A 23,384-nucleotide genomic window follows, 5' to 3' on the forward strand; every position below is an offset into this window, starting at 1 on the left:
CCTTCTAAATTCTGGGTATAAAGCTCAGAAGCACAGGCAATGGCAGTGCTGAACTCCCTCCTACCATCATCCCCACTGTGCTTCAGTCTCAAGAGGAGGGTTCACTTCTAGCGTTGGTTTGATTTTCATGCCTGTTAGAATCTTGGGTCTCAGCTGAAACTGAGCCATGTGTGACTACTGAGCCATTAGGAATTAGATTGAGATCAAATGCTGATTTCACACAGGCAGCAAAAAGACAGTAAAAAAACCCCTTTTAACCTGTCTTTCCACATCCAGGTTCACGCCACAGCGTCAGTTCTGTATTGTACTCAGAAAAGGGAAGCAGCAACTTTAAAATTTGAACATAGCCTGACAAAAACAGCACTGCTGCTTTACATGGTCAATATACAATTCCCATTCAGGACAGTGCTCATGCAAGTGACTTAAAATTCAAGCCCATGTCTGCCACTGGATATAGCATTTTTTCAGTGTATAATATTTTCCACTAAGAGCTGCTCAACAATGATTACATTCTAGGAAATGTTACTCTAGTTTCCCTCGTCCTCAGTATAGCTCTCATAACAAGGATGCATGAAGCAGTAACAAGTCAAATAAATGAAAGAGGAACATAAGTTTCCAGAATATTGCTGAAGGGCCATACAGGGAAAGTGTACCCAAGGCCAAAGTAACATCATAACCAGAGGCAAATGTAGCACTTTTAAACCAAAGGGGACTTTCCAGAACATGAGAGCTTAGTATGTAAAAAGATATATGAAAGCCTCAGACAGCTATTAATATGCCTAAGACAAGTTTTATTCTATTCATCTCTGGATGCACCAGATTCCATGTGCTTCCTACCCAACCCAGCCATCCATGACCTTTCCTGTTCATTTGTGTATGGAAATAACCAGGGAGATATGGAGGATGGAACCAATCTGAAATACTTTAAATATGCCTGCCTTTTTAGTATGTAGAGTAGTTGTAGCTGTGTCAGTCCCAGGATATTACAGAGACAAGATATTAGCTCACCCACCTTGCCTTTTTAATGGCACTGGAAACATTTATAACTAAGTCAACAAAATTCCACTTCATTATGGTTTCTAACCTATTTCTGAGTGCACTGCAAGTATATAAACTGGCACACTGAAATGAACCCAAGCTCGGTTGTCACCTCCTTTAGGAAACGTGACAATTCAGAGCCCGTGCCACATAGAAGGGTTCTCCAGCTCACCAGAAGAGCAGTACACACTAGGGAAAGCTAGTCTGCCTGAGTGGACTCTTGCATGAGGGCAGAGGTCCACCAATTTCAAAGGAACTCTGTTCAGAACAGGAGTGCCCACTTGGGGCAGACGGCAGGATCGGGGCCTACGCTGACTTCACTTCCTCCTGCACGTTACCTTTTGTGCAACAATGCTAGAAGTAAATTACCATTGACTTCTCTTTATGAAGACAATCCCTCCCTATACCCATCCTTCCACATTTTGTCACTGTTGAGGGAGACCAATAGGTTATAACCTTCACTTTTAAAAAAGCTTTAGGAGAATTGGTGAGGGAGACCTAGATATTGGTTACCTCCCCTCAGAGTACATTAATGGGAGTTTCATAATAATGTTAATTCATAACCAGCTATGAGGTATTATCATAAAATGAGTAACAGTTCCTAACAATTTTTCTCTAGAAAGATAAACCCTTTACATTGTATACTAGTTTAATCATAAAACCATAGACACGCAGGGCTATAAGGGAATTCGAGAGGTAATCTAGTACAGCTCCCTGTGCTGTGGCAGGACCAAGTAAATCTAGACCATCTCTGACAGATATTTGTCTAACCTGTTTTTAAAAATCGACAGTGATGGGGATTTCACAACCTCCCTTGGAAGTCTGTTCCAGAGCTTATCTATCCTTAAAGTTTTTCCTAATATCCAACCTAATCAGCCTTGCTGAAGATTAAGCTGATTATTTCTCGTCCTCATGTATTTATATAACCTCATACTGCCTTTCATGTCCCTTGCTAGGTATAACTCATTTTATGCCAGAGCCTGATTTTGTCCCTACATGCTTGTACTATTCTTTTGTACTCATCCTTAGCAATCTGTCCATGTTTCCACTTTTTGTAGAATTCCTTTTTGATTTTCAGGTCATTCAGGTCGTTTTTAATGACGGGTTACTAAAATTGTAGCTTCAATTCCTTTGTCAAAATAATTCAGAGTTTTGAAATACACATTTTTGCCATAAACTTTCACTTCCCTGGAAGTTTTATGTTTCCAAAACCTAGGTCCAAGATTTTCAAAAGTGACTAGTGATTTTGGGTGCCCATCTTGAGACCCCTCAAAAGGGACCTGATTTTCAGAGGATTGGTTCTTAAGACTTATTGAAATTTGGGCCCCTTTAAGGCATCTCAAGTTGGACACCCAAAGTCACTAGTTGCTTTGGAAAATCTTGGCCTAATGCCACAAATGAAGTTATGTAACGGATATTTTTTCTGTCCTCTTTTCCTTTAAAAATGCTTTAAAATATATGATTTTCTGCAAATGCTACTATTTTGATCTTTAAATGATCACATTTCCTGTCTTCTATCAAGGAGATCAGGATGGCCAATTTTTAGTGGACAAACCTTCTCTTCAACAGCTGGTGCAATTTTTCATAGAGATTTTAAATTCTCCTAGTAAATAAATTGCTGAAACTAGGAGCGGTGGGCAAGATTTTGTGCAAAAGACACCCAAGTGTCACTCTGTACTAGCACGAATAGTAACGGGCATATAAAATGCACTAAGAAATGAACCCCCCATATCGACGCCTGGTGAGACTAGGCTGGATGACAATTTCTTCCAGTAAAGAGCCTTACAGAATAAGGAATTTACTTTTTATAAAATGGAAAGACAGAATACCCAGCGCAAAGCAATGCTAACCTCCAGAATGAGGAATCTAAGTCTATTGGAGTATAACCAATAATGACATTTCAATTATGAGGCCTCTTGCAGAAGTTAGCCATCAAGGGAAAATATAGCCAGTGCTTCAGAACAAGGGGAATGACCTTCTAAGGACCAAAGTGACAAGCGGCATCTACACATTGAAAATTTAGAACATACAATTCTTCCTTTACAGGTAGGATGCTTTTTGGTCAGTCTGACTTCTTTTTTCCAAATGAATTTTAGGTACCCTTTTTGTTCCACTTGTAAGCCACAAACCAATGCAGCCTCTCCATTTTCTTATGCTCTCTGTATACACAAGTTGCATACCACCCAGACATGAGCATGCATCATTTCCAAAGGCACCTGTAGGCAGCTAGGAGTGACAGCTACAGAGGAGCTTTGCCACACTATTCCAAGTATTTTGTCTGCTTCTTGGGGAATGAATAAAGGAAACTGAGGAAGCTTTTAGTAAGGAAAAAAGTATGAGCTAGTGTCTTCTGAAACCATTTCCTTCCACTGTTTGGACAAAACCCATATAGTCTTCAAGAAATACACCCTTATAGCTACACAAATCTCATCATGACACTCACATTAACATTCAGATATTTACTAGTCCCTTCCTGAGTTATTACAAAGCAAAATCAGACATTTTGATAGGTCAAGTCCGTACCGCCCATTGGAGCAAATGGGCCCAGCTCCAGGCTACTGCAAGCACTAAAAGGCTAAATTGTTTAGTTACCAACCGGAGTAGGGAACCCACAAAACAGTCAACCAGATAAAGATGAAAAGAAAAATAAGTTGTTAACATGCTATGAAGAGATATAGTTGGACACTATAAACAAACATCCTGTTAATTTTTGTTTGGATGGTTTAAGCTCGTAAGCGTTCTGCTAATCCTTAAAGTAACAGGAATTTATTTCAATACAAGCAATGCAGGGAATGTCCAGGTCCAGGTCATGACTTAAGGGACATCGAACCCATCAAAGACCATCCTTATAAGCAACCTCCACAGACTAGTAGGTTACACTAGACCAAGTCTGAAGGTACCGCATTAAACCAAGAAGTTGAAGCACAAGGCTAGCCTTTGGAGCCACCCAGACACAGAAATCTATAGCCACAATCTTGTGAGAAGGTCAGTGTGAACTCCAGAAAGTATTACTGGAATTTTTCTTTGGTTTGGCCTCTCTTTGGACACAGAGCCAGGTTTAAGATGGCTTTGGCTTGCTTGCCTTCATCAAGCATATTGTTTCATCCTGCCCCTTCCCTAGTCAGGACCTGGGTGATTATAGGGGAGCAGTCTGAAGAGGCCATAGCATGTGTTTTACATGGAACAGATTTGTGGGTGTGGTTTACTCAGCTTTTCACAAAACATTTTTGTCCCCAAATGCCTGGTGCCTTAAATAGGAATTAGCCAGCTGCCCCTTCACTTTTACTGTAGTATACAGGCCGATGATTTAAATGCTGTATCATGGTGATGCATAAATAGGAAGTCAGGCTTCCTTCCCAAAACAGTGATGTTTAGGGTTGCCAATTTTGGTTTGGTTTGCCAATATTCCTGGAGGCTTCATCACATGATAATCTTTAATGAAAGGTTAATCTTTAATTCCTGGAGACTCCAGGACAATCCTATGATGTTTTAAGAAAAAGCAACAGACGGTCACGAGGCTGGACAAAACATACAAGAGAGAATCTGTGCAGATGGTGAGTAAAGCTTTAAAAATATTTGTACAATATATATTTATTTCTACAGTGCCCCACCAAGATACTCAGGGTACTACCAACATAATACAGCCATCCCTAAACATATTAAGGGCTCCAATAGTTGAATGCTGTTGCAGATTGGTTTACTGCCATTTTTAGCCTCAACTTTATTCAGATACATGTTGCTAACTGCACGCGTTTAGACTGCAGAACCACTTTCCCTGAAACATATACAATCAACTGTAGCATTTTTGTTTGTAACAGGGCTGCACAGAGCCAAAGTTTCTGAGACCGATCCCTATTCTGTGCATGATTAAGTGCCTTATTTCACTGTACTCATCTAAAGTGACACACAGTTCCTCCCACACTGCCTTGGACATGGGCCAGGATGGCTTCCCGCCCATGTCATACTGCATCTGTGCTAGAAAGTGAATACAACGTGGTAAATATTTCCCCCTCTCTTTGCATTACAATTACCCCAAGAGGAACTGAGCAGCAAACTGGTCTCTGACAGGAAGTGATGGTACATATTAACATTTTGCACTAATCTAGACAAGCAGGCTTTCCATCTGGATCAGTCACTAAAGCGTTCACCTATGGCAATCTCTTGCTAATCAACTTCCCTTGTATCTGGACAAAGAACAGCCTGTGCTTTGGACATACCTTACCATATTAGGCAATCAGATCCTAGGAAGGGGAGAACTCAAGATGTAGGCGGACCCTCCCTTCACCTAAAAGGGCAGGCTAGGAACTTCCTGTGCAGCAGCAGAAGAGTTTCCTTTTTGGAAGCGGGGAAAGGGAGGAGGATGAAAGGACAGACTCCATCATGGTTCTAAGTGATGGCCTTGCAGGGCTATTCAAATATGCAATCATACTATTAAAGACAGCACCTTTGTAATGGAGCCAGGGTCATGTGCTCTGAAATACAAGCTTCCAACTAGTTGGATTTAAAGATGTATATGTATTTTTTAAAGCAATGAGTTTGATTAGCCTGCCCCCCCTTTCCCCTCCATATAGCTATGGTTCTGCAGCAGCTGTAACACTGCCACATGGCAGCTGCAGTTTAATAAAAGGATTCTCAGATGCATCAGGTTTCACTTGGAATTTCTAGCTTATCCTGTAGAAGGGTTGAATTTCCTGAACGCTTTTTAATAAAAATGAGTTGGAGCACAAACTCAAACTCCTACAGCCTCATCTGATGACACTGTGTTAAAGACACACAACACTCAAAAAGGTAAACACTGTGGAACGGCTGGATGGTTGTAGCAGCAATTTCAAATAATCAGGAATCTTTTAATAAGTAATAAATAGGATAACATTCAATACAAACAGATGTGCTAAACCTGTAGCCCTACGACTCACTTCTGTGTAAAGGTTCAAATCCATTAACATGGCTGTTGTGAAGTATTCTCTGGGCTGATACCAGAAGTTCATGTAAACAGACCTTTTCTTCATCACCTCTCATTGTCCTGGAAGTTTATAACTTTACCAAGTAAGCATTCACAAAGGTGTTTCATTGTATTTATACACAAGTCAGGTTTAAAGACAATATTTCTTAAGATGCTGCATTGTCAGACAAGTTTAATCGGCATGTTCCTGTACTGAGAGAAATACTTGGCACAGAGCTGAGTGTTACAAAAAGCTTAAATGCCCATTGGCCCATCTTTGGAACTTCTGGGCAAGGCACATTTTTGTGCTAGACAGAATTCCACCAAAAAGAACTGCAGGAAAATAATTTCTCTATGAATCACAACCTTTATTCTACTTGTATTATATAAAATTTGCTATTTTAAGTTACATTTTTCTTCCATTTTTTTGCCCAAACAAAATCCTCATCTACATTTTGCATCCAGATTATCCAAGTCCAAATATTTGTTGATCTACCAGGTTTTCTGACACACACCCAGTAGTAAGGACTTCTCTCTCCAATTAGCAGTGCAGAACCCCACACTACATTCTTAATCACTATGCCAAGTATTTCTCACAGAACAGCAACATGCCTATAAAAACTTGTCAGGCAATGCAGCATCTTACAGAAACTGATCTGGGACTGGGAGGACTAGGAGACTGGGATGAGACCTGAGAAGTGAAGACACTTGGACAAGGTAGTCAAAGAAAATGAGATTGGGATGAAGAGGCAGGGCTCCTGTGGAAAAAATACTATGATCATGTAACTAACAACTGTACCATAATGCATATGCACAAGGGGGTTAAGGTAAAACAACCTTAACTCTGGAATTTCCTAGTTTTTGAGTGATCAATGTTCACAAGGAGAACGCGTAGGTTTTTAACATAGTTTGCATAATGTAATGGTTTTTTTTAAAAGGCAAACTAATATAGAAATTCCACTTAGAACCTTTAGATCCACTGCACAGATCTCTGCCACTTGAGCTAAGCGAGTAACTGCTAGCAGTAGTAGGTTGTCATCCCATCTATGGATCAGCACTAGAGGGGGATAGGACACTTTACCCATGAGTTTCACGGATATTTACTAACAGCAGAGGAATGGGTGGGACTCAGGAATATTGGAGTCCATTCCAGGCTCTGAAGGGTGTCTCATTTAGTGGAACCAGCCTCTTCTGCCTGCCTTTCCCAAGCTTGACACCTTCGGCCTTGTACCTTCCAACCTGTCAAAGTCCTGCGTCTTCCCCACCCCGGCTCCTCATTCCAGTCCCATTCCCCTTGCCTACCCAGTCCAAGTCTCCACTCCTCAGGCTTCTCATCCCAGTCCTAGTCTGATCTGCCACTCCATCCACCCAGGCTTTCAGTCATCCCCTCTGCACACCAGCACCTCATGAGATCGGTTTCCCATTCACCCTCCACCAACTGGCTCCTCCCTGTCCCAGTCTCTTCCTCCCCCCAAGTCAGTTTCACTAGGTTCCTCATCTCATTCTACTCCTTCTCCTCCCCCTGGTCTAGTTGCCTGCTCTCAGTTCTGGTGCCCAGTCACAACCTGGCCCAGAGCAGCAATTACATAGAAAGACGAGTTTAGTTCCCACAACCCTGAGCTGGTCCATACTCTGTTGTTCTGTGGGGATAGTCATGGTCACATGTAGGAGCTGTGAGGGGTTGGAACATGCTCATTGTGAGCAGATTTTGGGGAGACTTTAGCCGCTAAACTCTAAGAAGTCTCTAGTGAGCGTGTAATAACTGAGGTTTTTCAAAAGCTTATAACTTGGCCAGCTTTTCACAGGAACAGCTAGCTCAAAGGCCACCAGCCTGCCAAATTTCAAGTTCCTGTTTCCAGAGAGCTTCCCAGAGAAAAGGTTGACAGTGTGTGTCTGTGTATGTGAGAGTACATACACCCCCCCCCCCCCAAATGTATTTTTCCACTTATGTCGTTCTCTGAAATGGCTAAACAGTTTTGGCTGAAACTGCCCAGAAAAGTTTCTGTTTCAGCTTCAGGCAGACCCCTGGCATGGAACATTTCAGCTCAAATGATTAAAGTCTGGCAATCTTTAGGCAACTGAAAGCAGGTTCTAATAATGGGAATTATGGTGCTACTGCTCTGTCTACAATATGGAGTCTGGGAAGAACATCTTGAGTTCCATGTTTTCAGTGCTCTACAAGGGAAGGCTGGCACGAGCAACTTTATGCAATTGTAAGATAAGGACATACTGTGCCGTCATCCCATTTGCCTACCAGTCTCAGTCCCTATCAGATTCACTTTTATCAGGCTGAGTCAAAGTGGGGTATTTTTAAGGAAAGGACAAGCATCCATGACAAAGAAAACTTAATTTGTAACACCACAGAATTGAATATGGATCCCTCAACAATTGATTAAAACAGTGCCACCAACCGCTGAATTAAATTGGGTTCTTTTTAAACAATAAAATCATATGCCCATGCTGGCACCTGATGTCAACCACCAGTGAGGTACTTATGGAGCCTTGAACAGCTGTTATTTTTCTCCTGGTCTAACAAATGATGCACTGATGGTTTCGGAACAAACATTGTTCAACAGACCAAGACATGTTCCTGGCCCCAAACGTGTCTCAGCCCAAGACCGACAAGACCAAAAACAAGGCAAGATACAAGACTGTTCAGGCAATGGAGGGTTTAGCAATTATAGATGAAAGAAAGGAAGAGAGATTTGAAGGAATTTGGAGAATAGCAAGACCGTTCCAGTTGTAAGGGATAGAAGAATAGAAAGCCTGCACCCACAACAAGACAAGGGTGTAGGCATGGGAAGTATAAATATACTTGTTTTCTAAGTTAGAATGAATCCCTCTTACTCTATTGAGCCACATTCTGAGTTAAGAGGTCTCTGCTTCCCTTGCGACCTGTGATAGCCACACTTCCCACATTCTACAGTCAGCCTTTTGATACAGTATATTAGATTCCTAGCACAGCCTTTATCTCACAGCCGCTGTTACAACCCTTCAGGTTTCCTTGACAATCAGACTACACAGACCTCATAGAACAGCAGATTCAAGGTGTATGTGTGCCATAGCTTCCCGAGGAAAGATCAGCAGCGATTTGCTCCACAGAACCGGAGTGACTACCAGGCCTGGAAGCAATGTGTAATTCAGACAGACACACTTTCCCTAACAAATACAAGTGAATTCACAGCAGTCCTGCTGCCATCAAAATGTAGATGACAGCAAGGTAGTTAAGGCAATGTACATTGTTGGATCCTCACTTACCCGAGACTCCTTCACTTCCTCATTCCCATCAACCTCGTCATCCTAGAGAGAAAGAAGAAAATGAATGTAGCCATGTAGGGTAATAACTTCTATAGCAGCAAGGTTTGGATTTCCTGGTATTTACGTGACTAGGCTTTTCAAGAGAGGTGCTGATTCTTGATATCTAGGTAACTGTGAAAAGCTTTTGAGAAAGGGATTGTACAAAGGAACTTTAAGTCTCAGTAATCAAAGGCAGATTCTCAAAGGCAGGAGATGGTGCTTATCTCAGAGCTTCTCCAATTACCTCCCATTTGATAAACTTTAAAGGGCAAGGTGGGTGAGGGAATATCTTTTACTGGACCAGCTTCTGTTGGTGAGAGACGCAAGCTTTCAAGCTTACACAGAGCTTTTCTTCCTGGGACCTTTCAGGCCTATGCACTAAGCTAACAGGATGCAGTCATCCTATTCAAAACCAGAAGCAAATTCACTTTGAATGTGGTAGAACAAATTCCCTTTTCTTCCACCCCAACAAGGTCACTCACATCTTTTGTCCAGAAAGAGATTCCAGTGCCTCTTCGCCTCTCCTTTGGCCGCCGCCTCTCTCGGATTGACTGCTTGTTTGGAGATCTATCATCTAAATCCTGATCTTCACACTCTAGCCAAACAAGGACAGACTGCTTTGATTTAAATGATTTACCTGTGTGCTTTTCTCAAAGCCCTGGTGACATTTTCAAACTGGTTTCCATCACCAAGAAAGGGCTCGTGTTGTACTACACTTCAGTCAATAAACATACAAGATGGAATCCCTCTTCCCCACTACACCTAATATTTTGCACTCCTTTCTTCTAGACGGGCCCAGATAGTGGCTGTCCCTTTATCTGCATAGCTCCCAACACCATGCAGGGGCATTAGCTTATCAGGATTCTGAGGGAGGAGTTACATTAGTCAAGTTCTCTAGCACCGCTTCCTGGAGAATCTAGATGTTCCCTCCCAGTAGATGGTCAAAGGAAAAGCCGCCACCTCTTATTCATGTCTCGAAAGGCAATAAAAATGGACCACTTCATAAGGGACTGGGATACCCTCTTTCAGTCATTCTGTTTACATACACATCTGACAAGCTGGCAGCACACCTGTACCAGTCCCCTGCTAGAAGAGCAGGAAATAAACCTAGAATCTCAGGCTATGTACACTGAGCATATTGCTTATTCATTAAACACGTTGGCCTGAAATGCTTGGGTTGTCTTCTCATTTTAGAAGGTACATACCATTTTTCTCCATCTCAGTGGCTGTGTTTTGGAAATCTGCTGGGTTCACAGAGTCAGGGTCCAGAGATCTACTTGTCCGGGCCAGGTGAGAACTTGTGTAAAGAGAAGGGGCTGACGTGGAGGGAGATACTGGTGTTGTGGGTTTGTCTGTTTGTGCTGGACACCTTAATCGCCGATAGACGGACTGTAAATAAACAGAGCCATAAATAAAGGTTAGCAGAAAGGTAACGACTAGGAGAGCTGGACTTTAGCTACTGGATGTAATCACTCAGCGTTTACAGCCCTCCACACGGCCGTTGGATAAACCACACCTTGCCATAGACGACAGATTAGGAAAACAGCATAAAATGTATTCCATCTGGCTGGGGTGAGTGGAAGAAGAGGAAACAGGTTTTTGTGTGTTTTTAAAGTAATTTTGGATTGCACAGTCACATTCGGAACACAGCTTGAAGACCGAAGAGCAGCCTTGCTTGACCCATACTGCCAAGACTAGCAGGTACCTTTATAGAAATGAATTGTCGAGAGTCTAAGGGGGACAAAAGAGACAGGACCATTATATATCTGTCCCCAGTAAAGTGTTTGGCCAGTACTGCAATGTCACTCCTGCAGAGTGATAGGAGACCATCACCACAGGACTTGGTTCACAGTGGGATGAGGTATGGAGGTGCAAAAAGCTGTGAGCACATTTTATGGGAAAAGCCAATCTGGGCTATAGAAGATGGTTAGTAGAAATATCACAGACCTCCAGGTTGCTTGCTAGGTGTGTATATGAGCTGAGGGGTGAAAACATTATCTACTAAAGAGTTGCTGGATTCAGGCTTCTTTTCTTGTCATGTGGTTGTTAATCAGCTTCCATGTAAAACAAGGGTACATGCCAATGATAAGATTAACAGTTGTGTAACAGGTTTTGTTAATTCAACCACTCAATCTTTTCTATAGGAAGTCAAGTCAATGGTGAGGTTTTATACAGAACGGGTTCCACAACTCATCTGTTTACAATACTTCTTGTGGTGTTCATTGACTTTACTCCAGCTGGATGTTCATTTTGCAGTAAGTATTCTCTATGTAAGAAAAGCCACTTGGGTTCAAGAGTCCAAATAAACGTAATGCCTGGGGAGATGATGACCTCCTATGAGACTCCTCTCCCTTCACCCCACTCCCAATCACCTGAATCCACCAACTACATTCAAAACATCTGTAGAGGAACATTAAGGAATCCAGTGGCACCTTAAAGACTAACAGACTTTTTGGGGCATAAACTTTCGTGGGTAAAAAACCCATTTCTTCAGATGCTAGGCCTCAATCCTGACCCTTATTGCCAGAAGAGAGGAACTGTGGCACAATTCTCCTTTTATTAGCCTTTGCATTCCATGGTATTGTTACTTTCATGATTTATTTTGTCTGACCAGAGACAAGTGTTATGTCAAGTCGAGAACAAAGCAATAGCTGAGCCATAACACAGCAACACTATACACAGATTAATTTCCAAGTACCCACATATCTAGATTAATCAGGCCTGGGTCATTCTGACTGTACTAATCCTCCTAGTAGCAAGTCCACAAGGAGACAGACAGAAGAATTTTACTCAATATCAGTTGTCCCAAACCACTGAACTCTCAAGTAGCAGCTATTAAGGATAGAGAGATCACCTCCTCATCCTGGTTTCTATTCCACCAGGGCCGGGTCTCCTCCCGTCTCTCACTGCTGTCCTCAGTGCTCTCAGGTTTCTCACTTTGTTGTTCCTGAGCTTGCCGCTCCACTCGAGACCGGCTGAAAGTTCGTTCTGCCTCCTGAAGGTCTGTGAGTGTTACACCCTGGGAAAGGGGTAAGATTGCATCAGTTACACATGCTGGTTTGTTATATGCTTCACACACCTGATAAAACCTGTCTCTTTAGTTGGATGGCAAGTTCTTCAAGACAGGTAACACCTGTCCACTTTACCTAGCACAATGGGTCTTGATCCTGAAAGAGGTCTCTTGCCCCTACCTTATATAAAGTAATAGATTGGGATAGCACTTAATACTTCTCAGCTAACATGCATCATCACTGGACTCCTCAAAAGCAAACTCAGTGCAGAGCATCAAGCCATAAGAGTGAAGAGCAAAGGAGCTTGCAATATCACCGGCAACCAGAACTGCAGCCTTAGTTTGTACATCTGGGGGGGGGGGGGGGTACGCTGAATTAACTGTTCCCAGGAACACTTACTAGAGCTCACCAGATGTGCCAGTCTGAGGGTCTGGACTATAGCACTCCAATATATACTTTCTCCAGCCACTTTGTCATCACAGGATTTTACTTTTTATTCTGTTACACACACACACACACACTTTTCTGATGGTGTTTCAGTCTGATGTATTCTAGACTAAGCCACAAATGGTAACCATCAACTACAGGCTTCAATGTGTAAAGTTACTAAATTCAGACCGGGAAGTAACATTCCTATAAACACAAAGGACTAAAACCCATATGGCGACAATCTCATCATAATTCACATGACTATCAGACAGATTATTTCCCATTCTGAATGTACACCTTCCTTGGTGATGGGTGTTAAGGAGCTAGCTCCTTGGAAAGAGACCTTGAACACTAGATTGATTTCTGGAAAGTTTACCCCTCTCCTGGGTTCCGTGGGCCACTGTTGTACATAGATGAAATAAGTTTGTTTCTGAATTTTTAAATTGTGCAGGTGATAGATATGAAGCCCATGGTGTTGTGGAAAGAGGCACAGCTGTCTAAGCAGAGATTGGAATACAAGCCTTGATCCACCAGAGCCCAGATCAGTCAGCCTTCCAGGCATGTTGCAAAGCCCATCTTCTCTTTTCACTGAGGCTGCTGAGAAGGACATGGGCTGCACTGGATATATTTATGGGCAGTTCTTGGTTTAAATTCACATTGTGGTGTTTAGTTTATGGGACTGATGCCTAGAGTTGTATTCAAAGAAATTTGATTCAACCTACTTTCTGAATTTCCCTACGATGCTGTTGTGTGTCTGACTTCAGCCCACAAAAACATTGCAGGTATATTACAAACACTTCATTACACATTTTTGCAATAATGGGTGACAACTGAGTCTACTCATCTGGTATGTTTACTGAAGCTGGTAACCAAGCAGACAGGGTGGTTCTTATGGGATTAGTGATGGTATCTGTGCCTCTAACAGACCACCCATATTTTTCTCGAATTTTGGATGGTCCTCACCAGGGCCGGCTTTAGCAAGAGCGGGGCCCGATTCCTGGGGGCGGGGCTTGCTGCAAGCCCCGCCCCCAGGACCCGAGCCACGCCACGCCGCCGGGGGGGGGGGGGGGGGGGGGGCCGAGCCCAGCCGCGCCGCAGGGGGGGCCCCGAGCCCAGCCGCGCCGCAGGCTGAATCGGCCTAAAGCCGGCCCTGGTCCTCACGTCAGTGTAAATTCATAGTAATGTGATCATTTCTATTTTCTCCATTAGAACACTGATCAGTAGAAATATTAACAATTTTAAATGAGACTGCTGTGTTTCCCCCCCACCCCCCCACCGAAACCAAACTAGCAAGTCATTTTGGTCTTCCTACCTGTAAAAAGAGAAGTCATGAGCTAATTCAATTCAAACTAAATGGAAGGATAAACAAAAATAGATCTGTGACTAGGGTTTTTGATTTCAAAAGGGCTAACTAAAAGCTTAAGGAAATTAGTTAGGGAAGTGGATTGGACTGAAGAACTTGTGGATCTAAAGGTGGAGGAGGCCTGGAATTATTTCAAGTCAAAGTTTCAGAAACTATCAGAAGCCTGCATCCCAAGAAAGGGGAAAAAATGCATAGGCAGGAATTGTAGACTAAGCTGGATGAGCAAACATCTCAGAGAGGTGATTAAGAAAAAGCAGAAAGCCTACAAGGAGTGGAAGATGGGAGCGATCAGCAAGGAAAGCTACCTTATTGAGGTCAGAATATGGAGGGATAAAGTGAGAAAGGCCAAAAGTCATGTAGAGTTGGACCTTGCAAAAGGAATTAAAACCAATAGTAAAAGGTTCTATAGCCATATAAATAAGAAGAAAACAAAGAAAGAAGAAGAGGGATGGCTAAACACTGAGGATGGAATGGAAGTTAACGATACTCTAGGCATGGCCCAATATCTAAACAAATACTTTGCCTCAGTCTTTAATGAGGCTAATGAGGAGCTTAGGGATAATGGTAGGATGACAAATGGGAATGAGGATATGGAGGTAGATATTACCACACCCGAAGTAGAAGCCAAACTCAGAAACTTAATGGGACTAAATCAGGGGGCCCAGATAATCTTCATCCAAGAATATTAAAGGAACTGGCACATGAAATTGCAGACCCATTAGCAAGAATTTTTAAATGAAACTGTAAACTCAGGGGTTGTACTGTATGACTGGAGAATTGCTAACATAGTTCCTATTTTTAAGAAAGGAAAAAAGGTGATCTGGGTAACTACAGGCCTGTTAGTTTGACATCTGTAGTATGCAAGGTCTTGGAAAAAATTTTGAAGGAGAAAGTAGTTAAGAACATTGAGGTCAATGGTAATTGGGACAAAATACAGCATGGTTTTACAAAAGGTAGATCGTGCCAAACCAACCTGGTCTCCTCCTTTGAGAAGGTAACAGATTTCTTAGACAAAGGAAACAGAGTAGATCTAATTTACCTTGATTTCAGTAAGGCATTTGATATGGTTCCACATGGGGAACTATTAGCTAAATTGGAAAAGATGGGGATCAATATGAAAATTGAAAGGAACTGGTTAAAGGGGAGACTACAACGGGTCACACTGAAAGGTGAACTGTCAGGCTGGAGGGAGGTTACTAGTGGAGTTCCTCAGGGATCGGTTTTGGGACCAATCTTATTTAATCTTTTTATAACTGACCTTGGCACAAAAAGTGGGAATGTGCTAATAAAGTTTGCAGATGACAAAAAGCTCGGCGGTATTGCCAATACAGAGAAGGACCGGGATATCATACAGGAAGATCTGGATGACCTTGTAAACTGGAGTAATAGTAATAGGATGAAATGTAATAGTGAAAAGTGCAAGGTCATGCATTTAGGGATTAACAACAAGAATTTGTTATAAACTGGGGACGTATCAGTTGGAAGTAACAGAGGAGAAGGACCTCGGAGTATTGGTTGATCACAGGATGACTATGAGCCGCCAACGTGATATGGCCATGAAAAAAAGCTAATGCGGTCTTGGGATGCATCGGGCGAGGTATTTCCAGTAGAGATAAGGAGGTGTTAGTACCATTATACAAGGCACGGGTGAGATCTCATCTGGAATATTGTGTGCAGTTCTGGTCTCCCATGTTTAAGAAGGATGAATTCAAAATGGAACAGGTACAGAGAAGGGCTACTAGGATGATCCGAGGAATGGAAATCCTGTCTTATGAAAGGAGATTCAAAGAGCTTGGCTTGTTTAGCCTAACCAAAAGAAGGCTGAGGGGAGATATGATTGCTCTTTATAACTATATCAGAGGGATAAATACCAGGGAGGGAGAGGAATTATTTAAGCTCAGTACCAACGTGGACACAAGAACAAATAGATATAAACTGGCCATCAGGAAGTTTAGACTTGAAATTGGATGACTGTTTCTAACCATCAGAGGAGTAAAGTTCTGGAACAGCCTTCCAAGGGAAGCAGTGGAGGCAAAAGACATATCTGGCTTCAAGACTAAGCTTGATAAGTCTATGGAGGGGATGATATGATGGGATAGCCTAATTTTGGCAATTAACTAATCTTTGACTATTAGCGGTAAATATGCCCAATGGCCTGTGATTGGATGTTAAATGGGGTGGGATCTGAGTTACTATAGAGAATTTTTTCCTGGGTGCTGGCTGGTGAGTCTTGCCCTCATGCTCAGGGTTTAGCTGATCACCATATTTCGGGTCGGGAAGGAATTTTCCGCCAGGGCAGATTGGCAGAGGCCCTGGGGGTTTTTCGCCTTCCTCTGCAGCGTGGGGCATGGGTCACTTGCTGGAGGATTCTCTGCACCATGAAGTCTTTAAACCATGATTTGAGGACTTCAATAGCACAGACATAGGTCAGGGGTTTGATACAGGAGTGGGTGGGTGAGATTCTGGGCCTGTGTTGTGCAGGAGGTCAGACTAGATGATCAAATTGGTCCCTTCTGACCTTAAAGTCTAGGATTCTGTGAAGTCATTTAAAAATACTGATGAGTTAAATCAACACATACACACACGCCGTCTTCAGCATGTGGTCTTATTTTCCTGCACTTATGTAGCTCAAATATATAAACTTGTTTTTAAACAACTTTGGGGTAAAATGGTTTGAATGGCAAGGACGTGCACTGGATGTCAGCCTGGGATGTATTTCTACAGCCTAGTTGTAATCACTTCAAACAAAGACAATCAGTATTTGTAACAAACACTGATAGATCTTCAGAGAACTGCTCACACATCCTGGAAAACTGTCCCAGCCAAGCTGGGACCTGGAGAACTGCAATCTGCTAACCCAATTCTTCCTGAAGTTTAAGATGGATATATGTTTCTTTGTTTTCTGTTCCGAACTGTGTAACATTGTTGTTGGCTGTTATAAGGTGAAACATGACATCCTTTTAAGTGGCTGCATTTCAGCAAATTACATGACCCTTGTGTATTGTTTGTGGTCATTTAGTCTGTAAAGGGCTTTGAAACCCAAGTGATGTACAAAGACTTCTCCAATCAAAGGACTGTAAAGCTGCCTTGGCACCTTTTGTAGGCCACCACCCAACTCCCCTTCTGTCTCCTCAGACAAGTCTATATGTGTATGGCGATGGACTAGCAGAACAGGATACCACCGCCCATCAAATGCCAGTTTGTCTGCTACTCTGCTGCAGGGCCATCAGGAATTTCACTCCTCACCTGTGTAGACCTACGAGTCTGGCGGGCCTGTCTGGATCGGGCCTTCCTTAGTGACTCTGCTTCCTCATCCCGCACAGGAGTCAGATATGACCTGAAAGAAAGGGTCAAAAACACTTAACATAAAATCGGACACTTTTGATTTGCAAGTCTCAAAGCAATGACAGTATTCATGCCATTTCATACACAATACTGGAAAGTACACCTTCTGCTCCCATTTCCTAGGGCCACCCAGCACCTGGCTGATTGCTGCGGCTGCCACGTACATTGTAGTATCTTCAAGCAATGACTTCTGAAATGTTAACCTGTTAGACACATTCTATGCTCCCCTGTAAGCCAACCCCATTAGAAGGCACACTCTGCATACCGTCTGGGACCTCATATACCCCTACCTCCTTCAAGTCTCAATACAGAATTAAATAAATCCAGAAATGCGTAATCTCATTCACAATCAGACTTCAGAATGTAAATAAATCCTGCATCATTATGAAGTCTGTTACAATGGACCCCTGCTGAAGTGCAGCAATACTAAAGGAACCCACTCCAGCATACATATTGGAGTAAACCCCACCCAACCTTCTTATAGTGAAAGGTGATCCATTTGAAGCAGACAGAAGAAACCACTTTATACAGCATAGTTAACATATGGAAAGATTAGATGTTTATATGAGAAAATACCTGTACAATAGACATGATTAAAGAGTTTTAGAAGGTTAATCAACTTTCCTGCTTCAGGGCATAAGCCATCTACTAAAAGAAGGTGTTGCAGGAAAAACCTTCCCCTCTAGGCAGGTTATTTCATAATTGTCTATCAAGGGTTACTTATACCTTCCTCTGAAGTTTCTGGTACTAGCCTTTGTACTCAACTGGACAGTGATCAACTAGCTGAAGACACACTCAATGAGACAGGGGTTGTGGACATTCTTGCTTCATTCACTGTGTCTCTTGTACTGCACAAACTGCAAGTGAATTAGTTCTAAGGGTGAGCAGCTTGCTCCTGCAGGTGCATGGAATAGGGTCTTCTGGCCACGTCTAGCCAAACACACATTTCTACATTCTGATTATTGCTCCCCTCCTCCTAAACTCCTAAATAAATTTGACTGTTGAGAAAAGTACCTGTTTGGTTAAGCACTCAAACCAGGAAGGGACAAAGTGAAGGTTGCACACCAATGCATAAGGACAATCTAAATCAGTATGATATACATTTTCTACAACCTTAGACAAGTGGAGAGTCTTCTACTCTGCATACCACCCAGAGGCAGTTAAAGTCATTTATATGAAGAGTACAGTTACAAAACATACAACAAATTAAGTACAACAGAGCAGTAGTGAAATTTAGCCAGTGAAATTTTGTAGCTAAGTAGATTTGTTAGTTTACTGCTCTGAACTGCACCTACGGTATGCTGTGCTACATATTGGAGAAACTGTAGGACTTGCTAAATGAGTAAAATACATACCAGTAAGACATCAGTCCCATGGAAAGTCTAAGGCTTGGTCTACACTACCCCCCTAATTCGAACTAAGGTACGCAACTTCGAAGTACCTTAGTTCGAACTTACCTTGGTCCACACTCGGCAGGCAGGCTCCTCCGTCGACTCCGTGGTACTCCTCTCGCCGAGCTGGAGTACCGCAGTCGACGGCGAGCACTTCCGGGTTCGACTTATCGCGTCCAGACTAGACACGATAAGTCGAACCCAGAAGTTAGATTGCCAGCCGCCGAACTAGCGGGTAAGTGTAGCCAAGGCCTAAGTAAATGAAGAAACTGGACCATTCCAACAAAGTTTGATTGTACATGAAAAATTACAGCATGCTCCACGTTTGTATCAAAGACTGTAGGGAAAAAAAGTGTCTAATATACTGCATTTGAGAAACAGGATGTGATTGTGTAAATTGAGATAATGCCTGTGTACAAGTGGGTAGAATTAAAAGGACACCAGAGGCTGGAGTTGGGACCAGCAAGTCTTCTAAAGAGTTGCACCTGTGATGAGTCTTAATACTACTGGGAAGCCCTGCCTAAGATGGATGTAGTATTTGGAATAATCTCCAGGATATCCTGGTGTTAACATATTTGTGATGCATTCGTGAGTAGGAAGTTATGTGTATGATAGGGTGACCAGATGCCCAGATTTTATAGGGACAATCCTGATATTTGGGGCTTTTTCTTATATAGGCTCTTATTACCCCCCACCCTCTGTCCTGATTTTTCACACTTGGTCTCTGGTCACCCTAGTGTATGGGGTATAGTAGAGGCCCAAAGGGACATCAGGACAGCACATTTTGCAAAGCTTTCCTTTCATCCCCACATTTACGAAAACTTAGGTCAACATTTTCTAAAAGTGACTAGCGATTTTGGGTGCGCAACATGCAACACCTTGAAGGGGCTTGGTTTCCAGAAGGCAGATGCTCAGTACCTTCTGGAAATCAGGCCCCTTTAAGAGGTCTCAAGTTGAACCCCCAAAGATTGAGGTGCCCCAAAAATCACTAGTGGCTTTTGAAAATGCTGGCCTCCATTTGCACACGTATTTTCCATCACTCATTGCAGAAGTGTTATTTCTGGAGCTCACCTAAAGTTACTGTAAATGTCTGAGAGGGTAATTCTATCATCAGACATGACTCAACCATGCCATTGCTGTGTAGAGTAGCTATTTCAAAGCTAAAATGTAAACAACTCCACACTGCTCTCACAGCTTTTTCCTTCAGCGGATGTCTCCCTGAGTCTGGAAATTCAATCAACAACCAACACGTCTAGTGACAGCTCGGTCAGATGTTTGCTAGCTAGTAAGTCTGCTACTGTGAAAAGTGATATTTGTGCATTTGTTAATACTACTTTTCACAGCCGACTTACTCAGCCCCGGCAAGCTGGGGGACAAATTAAGCCCTGGATGGGAGGTGGGTAGGGAGCACCTTATTTGTGTTTCTATTCTATTTAGGTCCAGTAAAGAACAGAGACAACTGTAGATTATTTTGTCTGAAAAAAACCTCTACATAAATAAACTACAATGATTTAGACATGTATATGTGCATATTTATTTGTTTTTCCTAAAGTTAATTACCATATATACTCGTTCATTAGCCCGTTCGTTTATAAGCTGACCCCCCCCCCAAAATGGATAGGTAAAAATAGCAAAAACTGTATGACCCTTTCATAAGCTGACCCTATATTTCAGGAGATGGAAAACTTTGGCTCCCGACCAGTCAGGGTAAGCCACTCGCGGATTGGGACGTTTTGTTTACCTGGAGCGTTCACAGGCACGGAGACCCTCAGCTCCCAGTGGCCGCGGTTTGCCATTCCCAGCCACAGGGAGATGAGGGGCTCCAGGCCTGCAGACGCTCCAGGTAAACAAAACGACAATGTATTAGATATTCAATTCAATGATTCCATAGAGTTTAAAATCATCAAATTTTGGTGTAGACCCATTTATAAGCCGACCCCCGCTCTTTGATGCGTCACTTTTTTTACCAAAAATATTCGGCTTATGAACGAGTATATTACAGTAAGTATTTTAGGAAAAATTGTCAGAGCGGGCACCAGCAAGAGTTGGCACTCTGAGGCCACCAAAAATTTCATGTGAGAACCCATGCCCTAGATGCAACCAGAGAAATACTTTAGCGTGAACCTGAGACAAAACTAAGTGCTTCTGGATAGAGTAATGCCTGGAAAGACATATTCTGCAACCAAAGGAATGGTCTCCTGCTGTTTGATTTCTGTTGTGTTCAGGGAAACAAGACTTTATGTTCATTGGTTTTATATAAACAGGATTGCACCAAAGAACACACCTGATTCCATCAATTTCTCCTAAAAACAGTTAATATTCAGGGTCCTGTGGTTTAACTGTTTGGGTCAGAAGGGCAACAAAAAAAATGTTGCCTGCAAAGAAGGAAAGGGAGATTCAGGATGGGGCACAGAACGGGCAGCAGTGAAAGTGAGCACACAGACTGGTGAACCCAAAGTACTGGGGGCAGGTCAACTTGTTAGCCTGTGAGACCAGTGTCTCCAAAGTGAGAACATGCCATGGAGAGAAACACCTCCCAAGTGAGACCTAAGCGAAAAGAAACACTGCAGAAGAAACAACATGGTAACCCTCTGGATACCCACGGATACTGGAGAAGGAGGCGAATATGCCTGAAGAATACAGCAGTTTAAGATGCTCGGGTTAAAAGTGTTAGTTTCCTCCATGCTAGTCTGTAACAGCACAAGCATCTTTCAGGGTCCAGCCATCCAAGTCAATGACCTATAGCCATGTAGATGGATACCGCCTAGCTATCAGCAGTCAGCCACTTCTGGCAAAAACTTCATCATCCAGCTGAAGAAGGCGGCAGCGTAGCTTGAAAGCTTGTCTCTTTCACTAATACAAGTTGGCCCAATAAAAAAATATCACCTCACCCACCTTGTCTGTCTGACAGCATGACAGCCAGCACCTGTAAAGCTTACTGAAGTTACCGTATTTTATTCTAGTAGTAATGATGAAGGGCCCGTCGCCCCAAGGATATTAAGGTATGCGTGGGTCAAAACTCAACACTGGAAGTTAAACATTTGTCTTCATTTAACTCCCAGGCTCTTTCATCACAGGGCATTTGACAATATTCAGCTGGAAAGAGCTATAAACCCAGAGGATGCATTTATCTTAAAAACTTAGGCTATGTCTACACTACAGCCTATGTCAGCATAATTTATGTCACTCAGAGGTGTGAAAAAAACCACACCCCTGAGCAACATATGTTATACCGACAAAGGCTTGTGTGTGCAGCGCTATGTTGGTGGGAGAGCTTCCGCCGCCCATGGAGGTGGTTTCATTATGCTGACGGGAAAGCTCGGCATAGAGTATCTTCCCCAGATGCGGTACAGCTGCACCACTGCAGCGCTGTACGTATAGAGGCGGCCTTAGTTACAAAGGGTCCACATCTTTGTAAAACCCCTCGTTATCCTGCCTGTTCATACAAAGACCAATATTCTCACAGCAATAATAATACTAAGAATAAATGCATTTTGTGCAGACAATAAGTACATGATTTCCATTCATTTCAACAATGGCGCTGTTGCTGACAGAGAAGGGCTATATTTCATGCAGCTCATTCTACCTGGAACTCCCCCAATGTACTGGGCACACGCCCTCCTTAAATCCCACCTCTCTAGCTCATGACGGACTCTCTGAAATGTCCTTAATAGACAATATTACAGGACAGCCTAGAGATCTGTTTGTTTTATTTTCTTAGAAGCCAAAGCTGAATTTTGCTTCATGACATCTCTGGCTATGAATAGCATTGGGTTACTGAACCCTGAACAGCTACGTAATCTGCAAATGTTCAGCCCACAGATAAAGCCAGCACTTTGAGTTCCTGCTCCTAAAGGTACAGTATCACTATTCAAAATAATGCAGCAATTTCATGTTAATCTTTTCAGCTAAAAATGTGGAGCAGGAATCTGCCACTTTACAGATATTTATAATGTTGCTAAGCATCTTCAGGGTCTTGTGACAAGGCAGCTAACCCACTATGCTTTCTAATAAACGAGGATTTTTTTTAAATGGCAGCGTTTACAAAATAAATCCATTATCCCTAGAAAGGAACCCTTCTGGTAGGATAGCACAGAGAAAGCATAAACATGTTACCTCCTAACGCAGGCCTGCATAGCGGCTTGAAGGTCAGGACAAGCGTGGAGATTTTGGGAAAGATGGTGAAATCCTGCAGGATCTGCACTGTCTCCCTGGGAAACTAGTGGAAACCTGCACTGCCGCAGCTATCCCCGCAAGCTTGAGGTAGGGAGAGACTTGCCATTTGCTAACAAACGGCCCGCAAGCTTTGTGGGGGAGGCCAGACGCAAGCGCTGCAGGAAACAGTGCTGATAACAGTTCCCAAAATACAATCCATTATACAGATACATATTTTATGCACTAGACAGCAAATCAATAACTAGGCTTACTGGGGAGGAGGCAAAAAGGCTACTCTCCTGATCACACAGAAAAGCAGACACAGAATGTTCCTGTTCTTTGCTTCATTTATTCCACCCTGGCACTAACACATCTCATGCATCAATCCAAGTTAACTATAAATACTGATTAAA

The 23,384-nt window shown here is 42.7% G+C and overlaps 1 protein-coding gene across 14 annotated transcripts in view; it reads right to left on the reverse strand.

The window, feature by feature from the left end:
- The window catches only part of PPP1R12B (protein phosphatase 1 regulatory subunit 12B), a 158,292-nt gene that overhangs the window by 57,120 nt on the left and 77,788 nt on the right, over window positions 1-23,384 (reverse strand). For 13 of the 14 annotated variants that reach the window (XM_065594986.1, XM_065594991.1, XM_065594994.1 and 10 more), the window contains 5 exons: window positions 17,327-17,417; window positions 12,132-12,296; window positions 10,483-10,666; window positions 9,760-9,872; window positions 9,239-9,280 (listed from right to left, as the gene is read on the reverse strand). In XM_065594986.1, the coding sequence (XP_065451058.1) occupies window positions 9,239-9,280; window positions 9,760-9,872; window positions 10,483-10,666; window positions 12,132-12,296; window positions 17,327-17,417 (595 nt within the window). The remainder of the gene's footprint in view (window positions 1-9,238; window positions 9,281-9,759; window positions 9,873-10,482; window positions 10,667-12,131; window positions 12,297-17,326; window positions 17,418-23,384) is intronic. The other variant, XR_010600986.1, reaches the window with a different exon arrangement.

This window comes from Chrysemys picta, chromosome 4, assembly GCF_011386835.1.
Source record: "Chrysemys picta bellii isolate R12L10 chromosome 4, ASM1138683v2, whole genome shotgun sequence".
NCBI classification, from domain to species: domain Eukaryota; kingdom Metazoa; phylum Chordata; order Testudines; family Emydidae; genus Chrysemys; species Chrysemys picta.